The 14,773-nt window shown below is 47.0% G+C and overlaps 1 protein-coding gene across 2 annotated transcripts in view; it reads right to left on the reverse strand.

The window, feature by feature from the left end:
• The window catches only part of LOC117205867 (rho GTPase-activating protein 20-like), a 178,646-nt gene that overhangs the window by 119,750 nt on the left and 44,123 nt on the right, over window positions 1–14,773 (reverse strand). For both annotated transcript variants that reach the window (XM_033444657.1, XM_033444656.1), the window contains exons 4-5: window positions 6,502–6,547; window positions 5,661–5,833 (exon numbers count right to left, since the gene is read on the reverse strand). In XM_033444657.1, the coding sequence (XP_033300548.1) occupies window positions 5,661–5,833; window positions 6,502–6,547 (219 nt within the window). The remainder of the gene's footprint in view (window positions 1–5,660; window positions 5,834–6,501; window positions 6,548–14,773) is intronic.

The raw sequence follows: 14,773 nt of genomic DNA on the forward strand, positions 1-14,773 counted from the left end.
CCCGACTTGGCCGGTCGAAGGGAAACACTTACGTGTCCCTTGTTGCACGAGCCACTTCTATCCCGTGATTATTCCTCGTACGAATAATGTTATTATTATCCGGTCGACGCATACCGCGTAATTACTCCATTTGCGAGAAAATAATGCCGTCGATTATGCGCTGCTCTTCTCTATGCATACACGCGAAGCCTATGTAAGTAATGTTTGTTGCTTTTTCTAAGACAGATGTCACGCTCGATAGATTCGGCCAGTTCTCCCAGCGGACGGTTCAATTATCCGTTAACTATTTCGTCATTTTTTGCCCCTGAAGAAATGGAAAGTACGAAAGTGAAAAAGTGAGGTGTCAAGGACACGCCAGCCTCTAACTTTTCTAAGGCCAATCCGATCTCTTCGACACGCGAGTCGATTTGAAGCATCGTCCTACTCGCGGAGAACGGATCAACGCCGCTAACAGCGAATCTTACCGAACCGCGCGACGCGATTTTATGGCGAATCGATTAGACCGAGTTCTTCGGTGACGCTTGTTGCGCGATCACCAACTATGACTAATAGCTTTCGTTGCATTATTTATAGCAATGCGCCGATAGGTTCCTTGGCGATTTACGCACCTACGATGGAGAAACGCGTCCGCGTACACGATACGCCCGCGGACAATTTCTTTCCAAGTTACTTCTGCACCGTGTTTACCCTCTAGCGATACGCGTAAAGGTCATCGCGCGTGCTTTCGCCGAAAATTGCTCGTCGCACTCGGCCGAATTATATCCCCGGGAAACGCGATCGATCGCATTGTTCGCCGATTCGTTCGGATCGACGAATCGCAAGCATCGCGAGATCCCTGTCGGCTATGGTTAAGCCCGAGGAGCGATACCGTGCTCTGACCTTGATAATAATTCCAAAGAATAAGCGGAATGCGCGGCCTGAAACGGGGAGACCTTGCAAGTGCGCGTCACTGTAGGTCTTCCTCTGCCTCGTCTTCCACCTCGTCCCATCTTCTTCTCATCTTTTTCCTACAACTTGGCGACGATTCTTCGAATTCGAGAAACTGGTCCGGCAACAATTTGTTATCCAGACGTCGAAGCTCGGATCGATCGCTAATAACCTTCTTCTAGTTCTTCCTTTTCTTCTTGCGTTACGTGACCGTCGTCGAGGGCGCGCCGAGAGAAACATTGTCCCTTCGTGCTCGTACCTGCGTAAGCAGTTTCCACTCGTAGAAGTCTAACAGCGTCCCCTTAGGCCGGGACGTACGCAGGACGTACGTCGTTGACGGAGGAAGTCACGAGTGAACGCGCTTCGACGCTTTCAGGAAACAGGTTACCGGTTGTGTTTTTTAATTATCATCGAGCAAAATCGTTGGAACATGCGCGGCACCGAGAGGAATGCGCACTTATTCAGGAGACAAACACGGCCGCGTTTGCATGAAACAAGAGTTCGCCAGCAGCTTGGATTGTTTCTTTCATCCGACTCGAAGATGGGATAAATTCCTACTCCGTACGAATCGCTTCTTCGGATTCTCGGTTTTTAAACCACGCGACGACGATCCGCCGAGTTTAATTAATTTACCTGACGGCGTTTTATTTTCCATACGGACACCGGCGTTGCGTCGTGGCGAGTGACACAATTTATAGCAAAGTAAATTCTCTACGGTCGCAACCGGGCCCGATTTGCTCGTTTTTCCGAGTATCGCGTCGCGCCTGCTCGTCTTTAAACGGTCCGCCATACTGTCCCTTATATTATCGCGTTTATCGCCCATCAAATCGTCTTTCATCCACGCTTGAACGGAAGAAAAAAAAAACCCTGGCTCGTCCAACTTGCCAGATTGCTACTCCCATCGCGCTGTGTGCAAGCAACTTTGTGTAAATCTCTTCGCACAAGGCTGTCAATTATCATCGTTCGGTTACCTGATCGACCACATTAGCGTCGTTGTCATCGTCCAAGCGTATCGTCGTTATACCGCGAAACTATCGGGAATATTAAATAATTCAAGAGGCAGAAAGAAAAAAAGATAGGAAAAAAGAAATTACGTTAAATATCGCGATAAACTGACAATCTTCCTAATCCCCGTTTGAACGCGCAAAGGGGGTAATTCCATTAATCGAATATTCGTATCTCCTTGTTAGTTCGAATGGATTCCATTAACTCGGAATGAAAGATCCAACCAATAGTACCATCTTCGTTTCAGACTCGCGCGCGATTCGAACTATCACCGATAAGAATCCTCGAGAATTCTCGAGATATCGTCGAGTGAAAAATCAGAGATTCTTTTTATTCTTACGACGTAAGAGAGATCATGCAGCCGCTCATATTCGTTTGCCGCGATAATACATCGAGTATATTTCCACAGTTCGAGAAGCATCGACTAACGTCAGAATTTTACGCCGAGACCATCGATGAGAGCGAAAGATCGTTTATCATCCGCGAAGCATCGCTCCGTCTGCTGCGTACGGCTATAATCCACCAGCTAGGGGAAACCGTTAGTATTTTACGCTTTTAATTGCCTACACGATGATTCCTCGCTTTAATACTCCTAACTATTTCCGCGACTTGTGCAACGGTCCGCGCGAACAACGGTGATGGCTATATATCTCTAAGATGCGCGCATCTTTAGAAAGCTCCGACGGAAAGAGACAATATACCTAACCGAATCAATTAGATCGTAAAGTATTTGTACGCGTCCCGGAGGCTTCACCTTTCACAAAATTATCTCGCTGCCCCTTCGGGCAAAGCACATATTACCGGCGTACGACGAGTGCACCTCGTAAATCACTCGTCGTTCTGCAACACGCCAAGGTAGAAGAGAGAAACAATGAGCGCTTGCTCGGCCGCGTATATCCGAACGCAGGTGCGTACCAAGCAAACAACACCGTGTAGCTTTCTCTCGATTCGCGAGTCCAAGCATTTTCTACGCCGCCTAGAATTTCGTTCGCTTCGACTCGCCAAGGAACAGAATGTGACGGAAGTTTACCGATTTCTTTTTAACGCGTAAGAGTAATTTTGCGAGTGACGAAACTTGGCCATATTTTGTTCGCTCTTTGTAATTTCTCGTTCGCGTAATAACAATTGCCACTTTATATACGCCTTGTACTTACGCTCGAGCACGTTATTTACGGTGTTACGTCGTATCCTATAGAATACTTAATACGAAATTCGCGAAACAATCTGGTTTACAGCTATAAATAGCCGAAAAAGATTTCACGATGGAAGAAACTCGCGGTATAGACGAGCGTGTTGTGAGATATCGAAGGGTGGTTTCTGTAACGCGGTAGGCGGTAAGACACGTGTACGGATGGAGCAAAGTGTAAGTTCGGATTTGCAACCGGTGGATCGAGCGAGCAAAGCAAAACGGGAACGAAGGTGACGCGGCCCGGGGAGCTGATACGAACGAGTACCGGAGTGCCAGGGACACCCACGTGTGACAAGGCATCGCATAATCTACCCGGACATTTAGCGTAGGCAGGGTACTAGCCGCGGTGGCTACAGGTGCTTCGATGGGCAGGTGAAATTTCATAGCGAATAACGCGATTAATCCGCTATGCTCCGGGGAAAAGTTTCAATTACGTGGATACTCCGGCGCGAGGGAAAGCATGGAAAATCGGAATGATCGATGCGAATGCATCAACGTTAACGCAACCAGACGATAGGATAGATGATATCTGAGAATCGTGCTCGGCGATCTAATGAATTTTTCTCCCATCAAGCGGTCGCCGAGCATCCAGGTACTTACCTTACTGGAGAAAAGTTGGTTGGACGGTGCGAATTTCAAAAGTAACGAGCGATACCGGCAATGGCGATATTAGGGAGAAACGATGTTGCTCGTTAAGTATTCACGACAAAACCACATTTACCGAGAGGCCTGATCGTCGTGCTACGAGCATTAGGTATACGCGAAGATACTCGGGTAGCTGCGTGACTTACAAGCCTCGAGTCTATATTTCAGCGGGCGTTAAAGTCGAGGTCGATTCCATCGTACCGAGAGACGCCGTTCGAAGCGTCCGATCATTACACCCGTTATAAGCTGTCACATAGCTCATCTCACACATGCCGCGGTCCCGCACACTGATACCCCGTCCGGGGTACTTTGCCATTTTTTCGATTTTGTAATCAGCCCCGGATCGACGCTGGCTAACTTACGCGCGTCGCTTTCGATCTTTCTTAAGACGATTCACGCACAAAACGATGGACGCGCCGCCAGGCTAAAACCCATATTCTTTCTTGTAATTATTCCTGCGATACACGTACGTACCTTGATATAGGGTAAGTCAGAGTTATTTGTTCGGTCGGTATATTTGGTTCGGATATTTGACACAGATCGAGCGATTTTCACTGGTAATTGGCTAAATTAGCTCGTAGGCTACTTTTGACAACAGACTGTTTGACAGGTTAATGATACACGGCGAAATCGCGTATTGCGTGGGTTAAGGAGTGCGCGTTCCGGAATATAATAATATATCAAGAGGTAAGAAGTTTGTTCGATGTACGATATTTTCTTCTTCTTTGGTCGTTGCGCCAAATACACGCGAATCGTACGTATAAAATTCCTAAACCGACTGACCCAAAACTTGGATCTCGTGAATGGTGCGACTGTGCACAGCGGTGTACAGCGTAAACCTAACCAGCACGATGTCACGTGTTCGATCATCGAAACGAAAGTTATCGGAACGATGATACACACGTACGTGTGCACGTTGTCGTCGATCGTTAGATGATCCGATCGGGAACATCGACAGCTTCGTCTGTCTGCAGACGCGGCAGGAACTCGAAAGGTTAACCGAAGATGATGTTCTTGTACACCGTTGCGTCACCAGCCGCGTGATAGAACTTTCACTGTGCGCGAACACGACCACGATCTCTCGTCGTTCTTCGAGAAGCGGTAAAAAGACAGGGGGAGGTCTCGTTATTGCTTCGAGATCGTTAAGGTCAATTACCATGGTCGATTTCTCGGACGCGAGAAAACGCCCTCGACGTAATTCGTCAAAGGCGCTCCGGCTGGAAAAACGCCGGTTCCTTTTCGCCACGAACGAGCGTAATTAGAATTAACGAGCGCGCGATTAATTACGCACGTATCCACGACAGAATTCGCTCGAGATATTCTCGACATATATCAGCAACGTGCTCGTAACACTGTACAGTGGCTCGCGAAAGTATCTGCTTCGGTACTTGTAGACACCTTTTACGAATTGCTTATTTATTTGTTCGATCGTTCGTACGTATTTTCAGGTTTCTTTCCTACGTTATCGATATACTGGATCGCGACAGTCGAGTGCGATTATAGCGCTAACGAGATTTCGAAATGTTTTTTATAACGCGTAAAGTATGGACGATAAAAGTTTAAAGTTTTCTATGGTAAGCGTTCGAATATTTCCACTGGTTGCTGTACGCATAACGCGAAACGGCGGATACTTTAACGCCTTATAGATTAGCGTGCTAAAAAGTGAAAACCGTGTAGCTGGTCGAGCTAACTAACTACCGTATATTTCATCGTCGAGCCGAGGATCCTATCGATATTCGCGTCGACCTATCGGTGTGTTTCAACGGATCTATATTCTCGTACGTTTGCTCGAGGTGTTGTTTCTCTCGAGCTGGCTCGACTTAATCGCCGGGATAATTCGATCGCTTACAAGCAAACATCGTGTCTCTATTTCATGTAGCTATTAATAACTTACCGGTAGAAGAAGTAACGAGGATGGGGAATGCCTGGCCGCGGCTTGCCTAAGACTAAGAAAGTGCAGTAGGGGGTCCTCGGATGCTCTCAGCTCGTCCAGAATCCTCCTGGCCTCGCCGTAACTCTCCAGGTATTCCCAGTAAGAATTCCAAAACGAGCCAGGGAATAAGTCACCTGGTGGACACACCGAACGAGGCAATTAGATACCGTATCGAAGTCGGTATACCCACTGTGCTTGACGAATTCGATAAATTCTCTCTCGGCTCGTTCCGATCGTCCCGAGAGAGACTAAATCGTGAGCTCGTTGACCCATTTTAAGAGGATGATCGACGATACAAAACATAAGAGAGCGAGCGAGAGAAAGAGAGAGAGAGAGAGAGAGAGAGAGAAAGAATAATTATACGAGACGCACTGGAAAGGCATGCAAAATTTATCCGCGATGATGGAATAACCGTGAACGAGAACCTCGCGTCCAAAATCTTCTTCGAAGTGATTCGATTCAGCGATACATCATCTCGCTACCTTCCCTACGAAACTTATTTCCGTTCCAGGATTCCTATCTTTTTCTCTCTTTTCTACCGTTCTTCGTCAGGTGGGGTCTTCGCCATCACGGAACAGACACTCGCGCATCGGCAATGATTTACCATCGAATCCTTCGGCTTTTTTAACGTCCTCTCCCCGACTCCATTATCCGACTTGGTCTCGCCATAAACTTCCTCGTGAAAGACACCACGACCTATCGCGATTTACATTTTTCTTTGCAATCTTCGCGTTCTTTCGCTATCGTATTACGGTTCGAGTATCTAAAGAAAATCTGACGAAAGACGAAAGCGTACACTCACCCGATTTGAAGGTACCGCCATCCCAATTCTCCAGCGCTGTGCGGATCTGAAAGAAAGCAAAACGGCCATGGTAGAATTGGCTCTTAAAATACAATGACCAAGATACGAGGAAGGGATGGGAAGAGATACGGCGGACCATGTATAATACATGATGTATAATGCCCGAATGAGTGGAGCTCGAGGGGCGCCATACGCCAGTTTTATACAACGGGCGAGTTTCAACCGATCATTTGATTACTTTTTTATACTCCTCTTTACATCCTGCGCTCGATAGCCTTAGCGGACAATTGATCTTTTTCGTACGACGAAGAAACGATATCCGAGAAGAAAAACGAAACCGGCGTTGCTTTCTCGTAGCAAAATACGAATTAGGCGGCGAACAAAAAATTAAGGCGAGTATCCGGACCACGTACAATTGGATGTCGAACGGAATCGAGGAACCCGTTGCTTTTACGATCTTTCGAAAGAAATGACGATCGAATAAAAATACAGAGAGGAGAAGGTGAAGACATTTTTCAAATTTACTACTTCGGTCTGGGCGGTGGTTCGATGGTTCAGAGGCTAAATCACGTCCTCGAAACCAGCTTGTTTCGTTGAATTATAACGCGGTATTATGCTCGATCAGCGCGTGAATAAGCTCGATAGTCCTTAAGGTTCTTTCTATTATCACGTTACAGCGCGAGTGAAACGAGGATGAAATTCTCTTCGAATAAAGGAAAAACAAAAAAAAAAAAGAACAAAATATCCGGATGCCTATCGATCTCGTTGTCGGAATATAAAATTTTTCTGACAAATTTCTAAATCGATTGAAAAATTTCGAAAATACGTAAACGTCCGTAATCTGACTTTTACGCGCAGACAGACTACTTTTTTTAAACGAACGCTTCGACTTTCATATTTCCTTCGAAACCACTTTCTAGCAACGGCGACTCGTTGCTCGAAGCTCGATGAACCGATCAACCAGGTAGATGCGAGGACTTTGTACAGGTACGACCGACACCCACTTAACTCTTTAACGAGTAACATTGTCACGAGAGAATCCACTTACGTTTCCATTACAGTAGGTAAAGGGAAAACGACTGGTCCGCGCGGCGTGTAAAGTGGCAAGACGCTTGTACAGCAACAGTATCGACCTTATGTTAATCGGCGCGTTAATGGTTAATTTCAGCGAGGCCGTAAAATCGAGAGAAAGTTGCGTAAATAAAGACCGACGGACAGGTGGTACCCGTGGGCACGGTATTTGCATTTCTTTTTTCAACCAACCGACGTTACATCGAATAAAAATATTTATCGTATAGTTTCGACTTCTTTTCGGATCACGCTGTGCCAGGACAAGCGATTATCGATGATACACGGTTAATTGCCTGCGAGCTACGAATACGTATCTATCATGGACACCGTGTAATCATAATAAAATTGCTGGCCTCTGTGCGCAGGTTCGTTAACGAGCAATTTCTTGCGCTTTAATTGCTACGTTTTGCGTAGACCATCGTCGTCCAACGATCGAGAAACCTTTATCCAACTTTATCCGCGTTTATCACAGATTTTCGGAAGTATGTATTACAATTGGATAAACGCACGTAGTTTCGTGCATCTCTGGCACGTGTTCCGGAGCAAATGAACGAGAGAAGCGTCCGACTACCAGTTTAGGAAACGGTCATCAACCTTCTGTTATCCGTACCTTAAAAAGGCAGCCTACGATGATGACCCGCTGAGTCATAAGATACGCGATAAGGCATCTAAAATGGGGTGACGAGCCCGTTTATGTGGCGCGCGGGTGTTCGAAATCGCTTGGTCTTTTAGAAACGTTTCTCGATTAATTCCCGAAATCTTAGAATTCGTCCGAGAGAGTGATCCAACGCGGTTGCTGTTATCGCGTTACGAAGAAAAATCTTCGATGGACTCTTCGATCGGTACTTACGATCGGTGATAAACCGCGTCGAGATAAACGAACGAACGCCGAACAAGATTGGAAACGAACGGGTACCGATGTGCGATACGTCGATGTATTCGAACGCGGAGGATGAATTTTCGCGGTATCATTCGTTAAGTTAAAGTTTCGATAAGGACGTATGGGATTGGAGCAGAGGGTGCAACGTCAGCGGGATGACGGCTGCCGCCCGAGTAAATTGAAAAAAGGGATGCGTGTGGTTGTAAGGGGCATCGTATGGTTGTCGGTTGCATTGTCACGTCGGCGACGGCGCGGCGTGACGGTGCGTCGGCGTGTCGATGTGTTTCTTATTGTCAGATACGTATCTATGTTAAGCGCACACGCAGTGCATGCGCCCATGCATTTATGCAACGCATTATACGCGCCGGCGAGTCCGAGCATACGCCGTGACCCATTCATTTCCGAGCGTTATTCTCGAAAACCCAATCCTAGATTAATTATAAATGATTCGTATTCATGAGGCGCTCTACCGGCTAGAGAGACTTTATAAATCGGTTTAGAAACTAATAAAGAGAAAGAAAAATGGAAAAAATAGCCGGCAACCTCCTCGTTAAACCTCTCTCCCCGTCAACATTCGACTTTATTTTCCAACGTTACAACGGGGAACGAAGTCGAACGACGTTGTCTCGGCTACCGTGGTTCATCACCGCGTCAGATTACGATGCACAGGCAGTCGCGAGACGGAGACGAAGAGGACGAGGGGATTCCTCGATATCTAGGTTCGTGGAACAGCGATAGACGATCGTAGCCGATCACCGATTATCTCGAGGACCTGGTGAATATTACAGAGTCTCCGGAGTGTCTAATTTTTCGCTGGTCCCTCTCTCCTTTCCGCTGCCTCGCTCGAGCGAATCGTGCGCGGAGACGCGCATCCTCTTGGAGGCGGTTTTAATTACACGTCGCGCGACCGCGATCGTCCCCTCGAGCCTGCATTATCCATCCAGGACGAGCTCTCGAGGATGAGTACTCCGGAGGGCGTTCCCAAAAAAACAGGCCAGACCACGTGTTATTAGGGACTACGCGTGGGCGTTTCAACCACCCATTATTATTTTATAGTCGTCCGGACGGTCTCTCTATAAAGATTTTTTACCCCGTGAGCCGAGATCGAAGATCGATAAACGGGATATGCACCTGCGGAGTGGCACCAAGTTACCTGCTCCATGCTTCTTCTTGTCGCATCCATCCAACCACGATGTCAATACGCTTTTCTATTTCGCTTATGTAAATTAGCTTTTTCATCCGGTACAACTGAATCGCATTTTCGCCCCGGCTCTTCTAAATAATTACACGCCTCGTTGCATTTAAATCACAAACAGGTTTTTTCTTCCAGATATATCAATATAGGGGAACGACGAAAGCACCGTGGGTTTATAATTAGGTTACACGGAATTTTTAGATCGCCGCTGATCATCACCTGCCTTTATCGCGACGCTTCTTGTTTCTTATCATTGGCAACGTTCTCGCACGCGCGAACTATACATACTCGATCCACGATTATACTCGATAATCGATACGCCATTGCATCCTGCTTAACGTTACGTTCGTGATCGACCGAGCTCGCCAGCTTCTTGGTTGAAATGAGACGCGTCAGATACGCGTTCGTCGTCCCGTCGAACGAAAGCGTAAGAGAGAACGTTTAAAGCTGTTCTAGTTTCGATCGAGTAAATCGTTCGATCGCGTTTTTCCGAGTCACGTGCTCCAACGGCTCGGCTTTTGTTGCTCTTCGTTTATTGACACTGACGCGAGTTGGAAGACTCGAAAGAGCCACGCGTGCAACTCGTTTCGCGTTGTCCCAGTTTTCTCAAATCGTCGCAAATTAATGACAAACCGGCAAAAAGGAGCGACCGGAGACCGACGATTTACGACGAGCCGTTCTGTTTTACCCGCGATTTTTCGAGAATACGTTCCACTTCTGTCACGCGGCCGGTTTGTCGGCGTAACCGTCACGACGAGGAACGCGTTTCACGCGATCGAAGCCATTCGCACGCGTGAATCTTACCGGTGCGTGAACGACAATTTCGGCTGCAGGAAGCTGAACCAGAGGCGGAGCTAGCCACGTGGGCCGCGCGTAAATCTCTTTATTCTTTTATCGCCGGGTTAACAAGGCCCCTACATACGCGTTCGTCTTCGTTGCTAACGAGAGCGTTGACCGCGCGTCGATTGTGCAGAGAAAGCAGATTCGCGCTTGAAAAACCTTCTTTCTCTTTCCTACTGCTAACTGCTGCGTACACTCAACCGATGGTTATCCAAGATACGTTATTATTACCTTTGATGTTCCTCTTCGATCATCGTTTCGACGTCGTAAAGAAACGTATGGGTCGAACGCAGGAATAAAATCATCGAAGCGGAAGCGAATTCCTGACGTACGTTTAACGTGTATATTATTTGGCACAGATCAATTTTTCCATACGCGAACTGCATCGCAAGTTAGAACGGCGTACGTTTCTCTCGCGATACCGATTCTACTATGATACGTAACACCGTGAAAAGGGGGAACAACTGGAATTCCAACGAGGATTATTACGACTTGCAGGACGGCATGGATACCAATGAAAATTTATCGATCCGTCACGATCAACGTCGATTCGGACCGACTACGATCGTAACTCCCACTGGTCACACCTTTATTCTCCGAGCAATCGATTAACGAGTGACTGGGATCGCGATGCTTAATTTCTCTCGGCTTGGTTACGCAAGCCAACCGTTTGTTCGATTGGCAAAAGCTAACGATGCAACTCGTTAACGAACTTATTCTTCCGAAATGCCAAAGTTTGACGCAATACGTCTTTGCATCGTGCGACTGTCGGACGTTGAATCTGCGACCACGAAACAACGTGACACGCGAAGGCGAAACCGTTTTACGAACGGAGGCTACGAAGGAACGTGTCCTGGGTTCACGCACACGACGAACCAACCTGCGTGCACCGCACAACGCACTTTCTCCCGTCCGAGATAAAAGCCGTGCCGCGGTGAGAGCGATTTGCGATTTTCTAGGGTGTCGGGAAGTATCGGTTTGATCGATGCATCCACCACCACGACACGAGAGCATTGTCCTCGTATTCTTTCTCTCGATTTCCATTTCGAAAACCATCTTCCATCGCACACGCAACACGGCCGAAGAATTTATAATAACTGTCCAGTCTTTTCGATCGTCGCGAAAATCGAATGGAAAGAAAAGAAGAGACTGGCTTGGGTGAATTTAGTTTTTAAAATTCAGATACACCGACAACGATTAATTTGCATCTGCGAAACTACGTTATTAATTTGGGTAGCTTTTTGGGACCAAAGACACGAACAAAAGATATTCGACACAAGGTGAGAAGAAATTAGAGATCGACAAGCAGAACTGGTCCCATTAGCAACGCGATCAAAACCATCGAAATTCCGCGTCCCTGTATTTATCATTTCCTGCTACTATCGCGTTTCTCATTCAACGGCTACTCGACGCCCCCGAGAGGTGGCTCGGAAATAAATGTCGCTGCCGAAAGGCGAAGCCCGGAGGTGATCAAGCCCCCTCCACGTCGACGAACTTTTTATTTCTTCCACTCGTCCTTTCTTTCGATTCCTCGTTCGAACCCTCCTTCTTCCCTCTTATCCTCGCGTTAAAAGCTCGCGCGTCATCACACGGACGAGCGTTACACATAATCCGACCGTGGAATTTCTTTGTCGGAGAAGACAGGTTCCCGGAAGACGTGGATGGAAAGGTTGAAATCGCGCGTATTAAAGTTGCCAAGTTGGTTGAACATTCGTGACGAATGGCTATTTAGCAAAGCGATCGATAGAGCAAGCGATCGCTACTTCTTTCGTAAAGCTTAAAAACTTTCCGAGCAAACTTCTCTTTCTTCTTCGCTGAGTGAAACATTGACAAGACTCTCGCGTACGATAATACGAATTCGCAAGAAATTAACGCTCACTCGGTGCAGGCTGGATCGTTTCTGACACATTTTTTAAACTTTCACTCGATCTCCATCGTTTAAGGCTTAATAAAATACATACATATATATAATGCACGCAGAACGATAACCGTAAAAATCATTAATGCAACGACGATGCGGATAGATCCAGGAGAAACATCGTAGTTGCCAATAAATTTGTATTTTTCTCGCGAACGAACAAAATATACGATGGATCGCGATATATTCTCGAACCGAGAATGGAAAGCGGCTAGAAAAATGTGGCAAGTGGACGTCGAGGTAAAGGACTTTGCCGCGGCGCGTCGTGCGAGAATTAAACTGGACCGTGTCCGCCCCACCCCCGTCTCAGAAAAATAAGAGACCCTTGCCGATGAAATCGAAACCGTTCTCGGCGATCCGCTATCCCAACAGAGTCCACTTTCCCAACAAAATACCACCACGTTCATCCACTTTCCTGCGACACGATCGTCTCTCCTTTTTTTTTTCTCGTTAACCCGCGTGTGCTGCACGCCGCGCGGCACATTTTTTTTCCCTCGCTGTTGCTCTACTTTCTACCCGCGTCTCCTCTTTTTCCGCGAGTCAGGAAAACGAAGAGAGACAGAACGAAAAGAGCCTACGAAGGAAAGAGGACGATGGAATGGCCAGACGATGCACTAATGCGAATAAAATTACGTCTGCCAGAGCTCGTCCGCTATTACGGACTGCTTCATTGGTCGATGAGCGAGGTGGTAAAGAGGAACTCGACTTAAGCGTCGGTATCCGAGAACTCTTTCGTTTCTCTGCGATAATGTATACGCTGCCGGATGATTGCACACCGGCTAATTAATTTTCCAGCATTCTTCTAACTTCCTTCTCGTCTGTTTCACCTTTTCCATCCTTTGCGTTCGGAATGCGCAACGCGCCACCTTTTCAATTTTCTACTACAGCTATCTCGCGCAATAATTTGCCGAGCGAGCGATATTGGTAAACAGGCGAGTTACGAGTTGTATTCTCGTCATCCGGGATAACGCGATAACTCGTAATTCGTAACATTTTCTTGCAAAGTTTCGTCTCTTTCGTTACCAAGCTCGTTAACGTCGCAAAGTACCGGTACTCGTCGATACTGGCGTAACACGTCAAATTTCAATAAGAGCGTCGGTTCCATGGTACAGGATGGTGGAGAGGACTCGTCGTAACTCGCAACGATAAATTTTTCCTTTTTCTTCGACAATGTACATATCAGCTCGTGTTTTTCTTCTTCGTCCGTGGCACGATTACGGCATCTACGGTGTAATTAACATCCATAACCATCAAACTGGATTACGAACAATATCCGGCTCGTGCTGCTTCGTCTTGAGATTAGAGAAGGACTGTTAACCGCAGACTCGAACTGCTACTTACTCATTAGCCGACCGGCATTGAGCGTAAAGAAACGGCTCCATGTACATTTACTTTTCAGCCAAGCACGTTGATTATCGGCGAGTGTAGCAGGATCGTTGGCCGAAACTCAATCTGTAAGTACGTTTACACGGTCTGATTAACATCTATGGGTGGAGGAATTAGCCGAAGAATCGTGGAATTCGGTCACGGAGGATCGGTAACGAACGGTGTTTTGGCCGTTGTAAGCGTAACGTTTCGTTTGCACGAATTTTACTAAAGCGATCCAAGGTCCTCCGTCGAAGAAGGCATCGCGCGACAGACGGACGATCGCGTTGCAGAAAATTCAGCGAACTCTCGTCGCGATCTTTTGGAAAGAACGAGTCGCAAGAAAGGCGATATTCGCGAGATCATCGGCTTCGGACGGTGCTTTCACATTCTCGCAAAAAAACGTTGACCTGCAGCTGCATGAATATTACCGCGACGAATACGGACACGGATAACGATGATCGGCACGATATGACCAAAAACGATCTTCGTCCGTCATTTATTATCGCGCATGTCCACCAGATTCACGCACGAGTAATTTCATTTCTGCTCCATTCCGTGTTTTACTCTTACGGCCGAAGTAGACCAAATAAATCTCCACTTTCTTCCTCGCTTCTTCGATTCTCGTCTTCGCTCTGCTCGACCGAATCTTATTTTTTATTCCTAATGAGAATGAGAATCGATCCTGCGAGATACACCGTGCCGATCCACTCGTTTCGTACGCGGATAAACACGGCGATTATTTTCTCAAAGTTGCCCGGCAATTTTTCATTTTTCACGTGTATTACTTTCCGCTTTGTAAGATCGAGAAAGCCGGTTGCGAAGACAACGTTCGATACGATTACGGGTGATTAATCGATCGTTGTATCCTCTTCCGTAAACAAGCAGATTGGTAAACGAGAAGGAAGAACGGCAGATACGGGGAAAGGGTAGAAATAAAAGATAGCAGGGCGTTGGTTGTCGCATTGGCAGTGGCCGGGGCAACGAGCGCAGGTGCACGTGC

This window comes from Bombus bifarius, unplaced genomic scaffold, assembly GCF_011952205.1.
Source record: "Bombus bifarius isolate JDL3187 unplaced genomic scaffold, Bbif_JDL3187 scf7180000007996, whole genome shotgun sequence".
NCBI classification, from domain to species: Eukaryota; Metazoa; Arthropoda; class Insecta; order Hymenoptera; family Apidae; genus Bombus; species Bombus bifarius.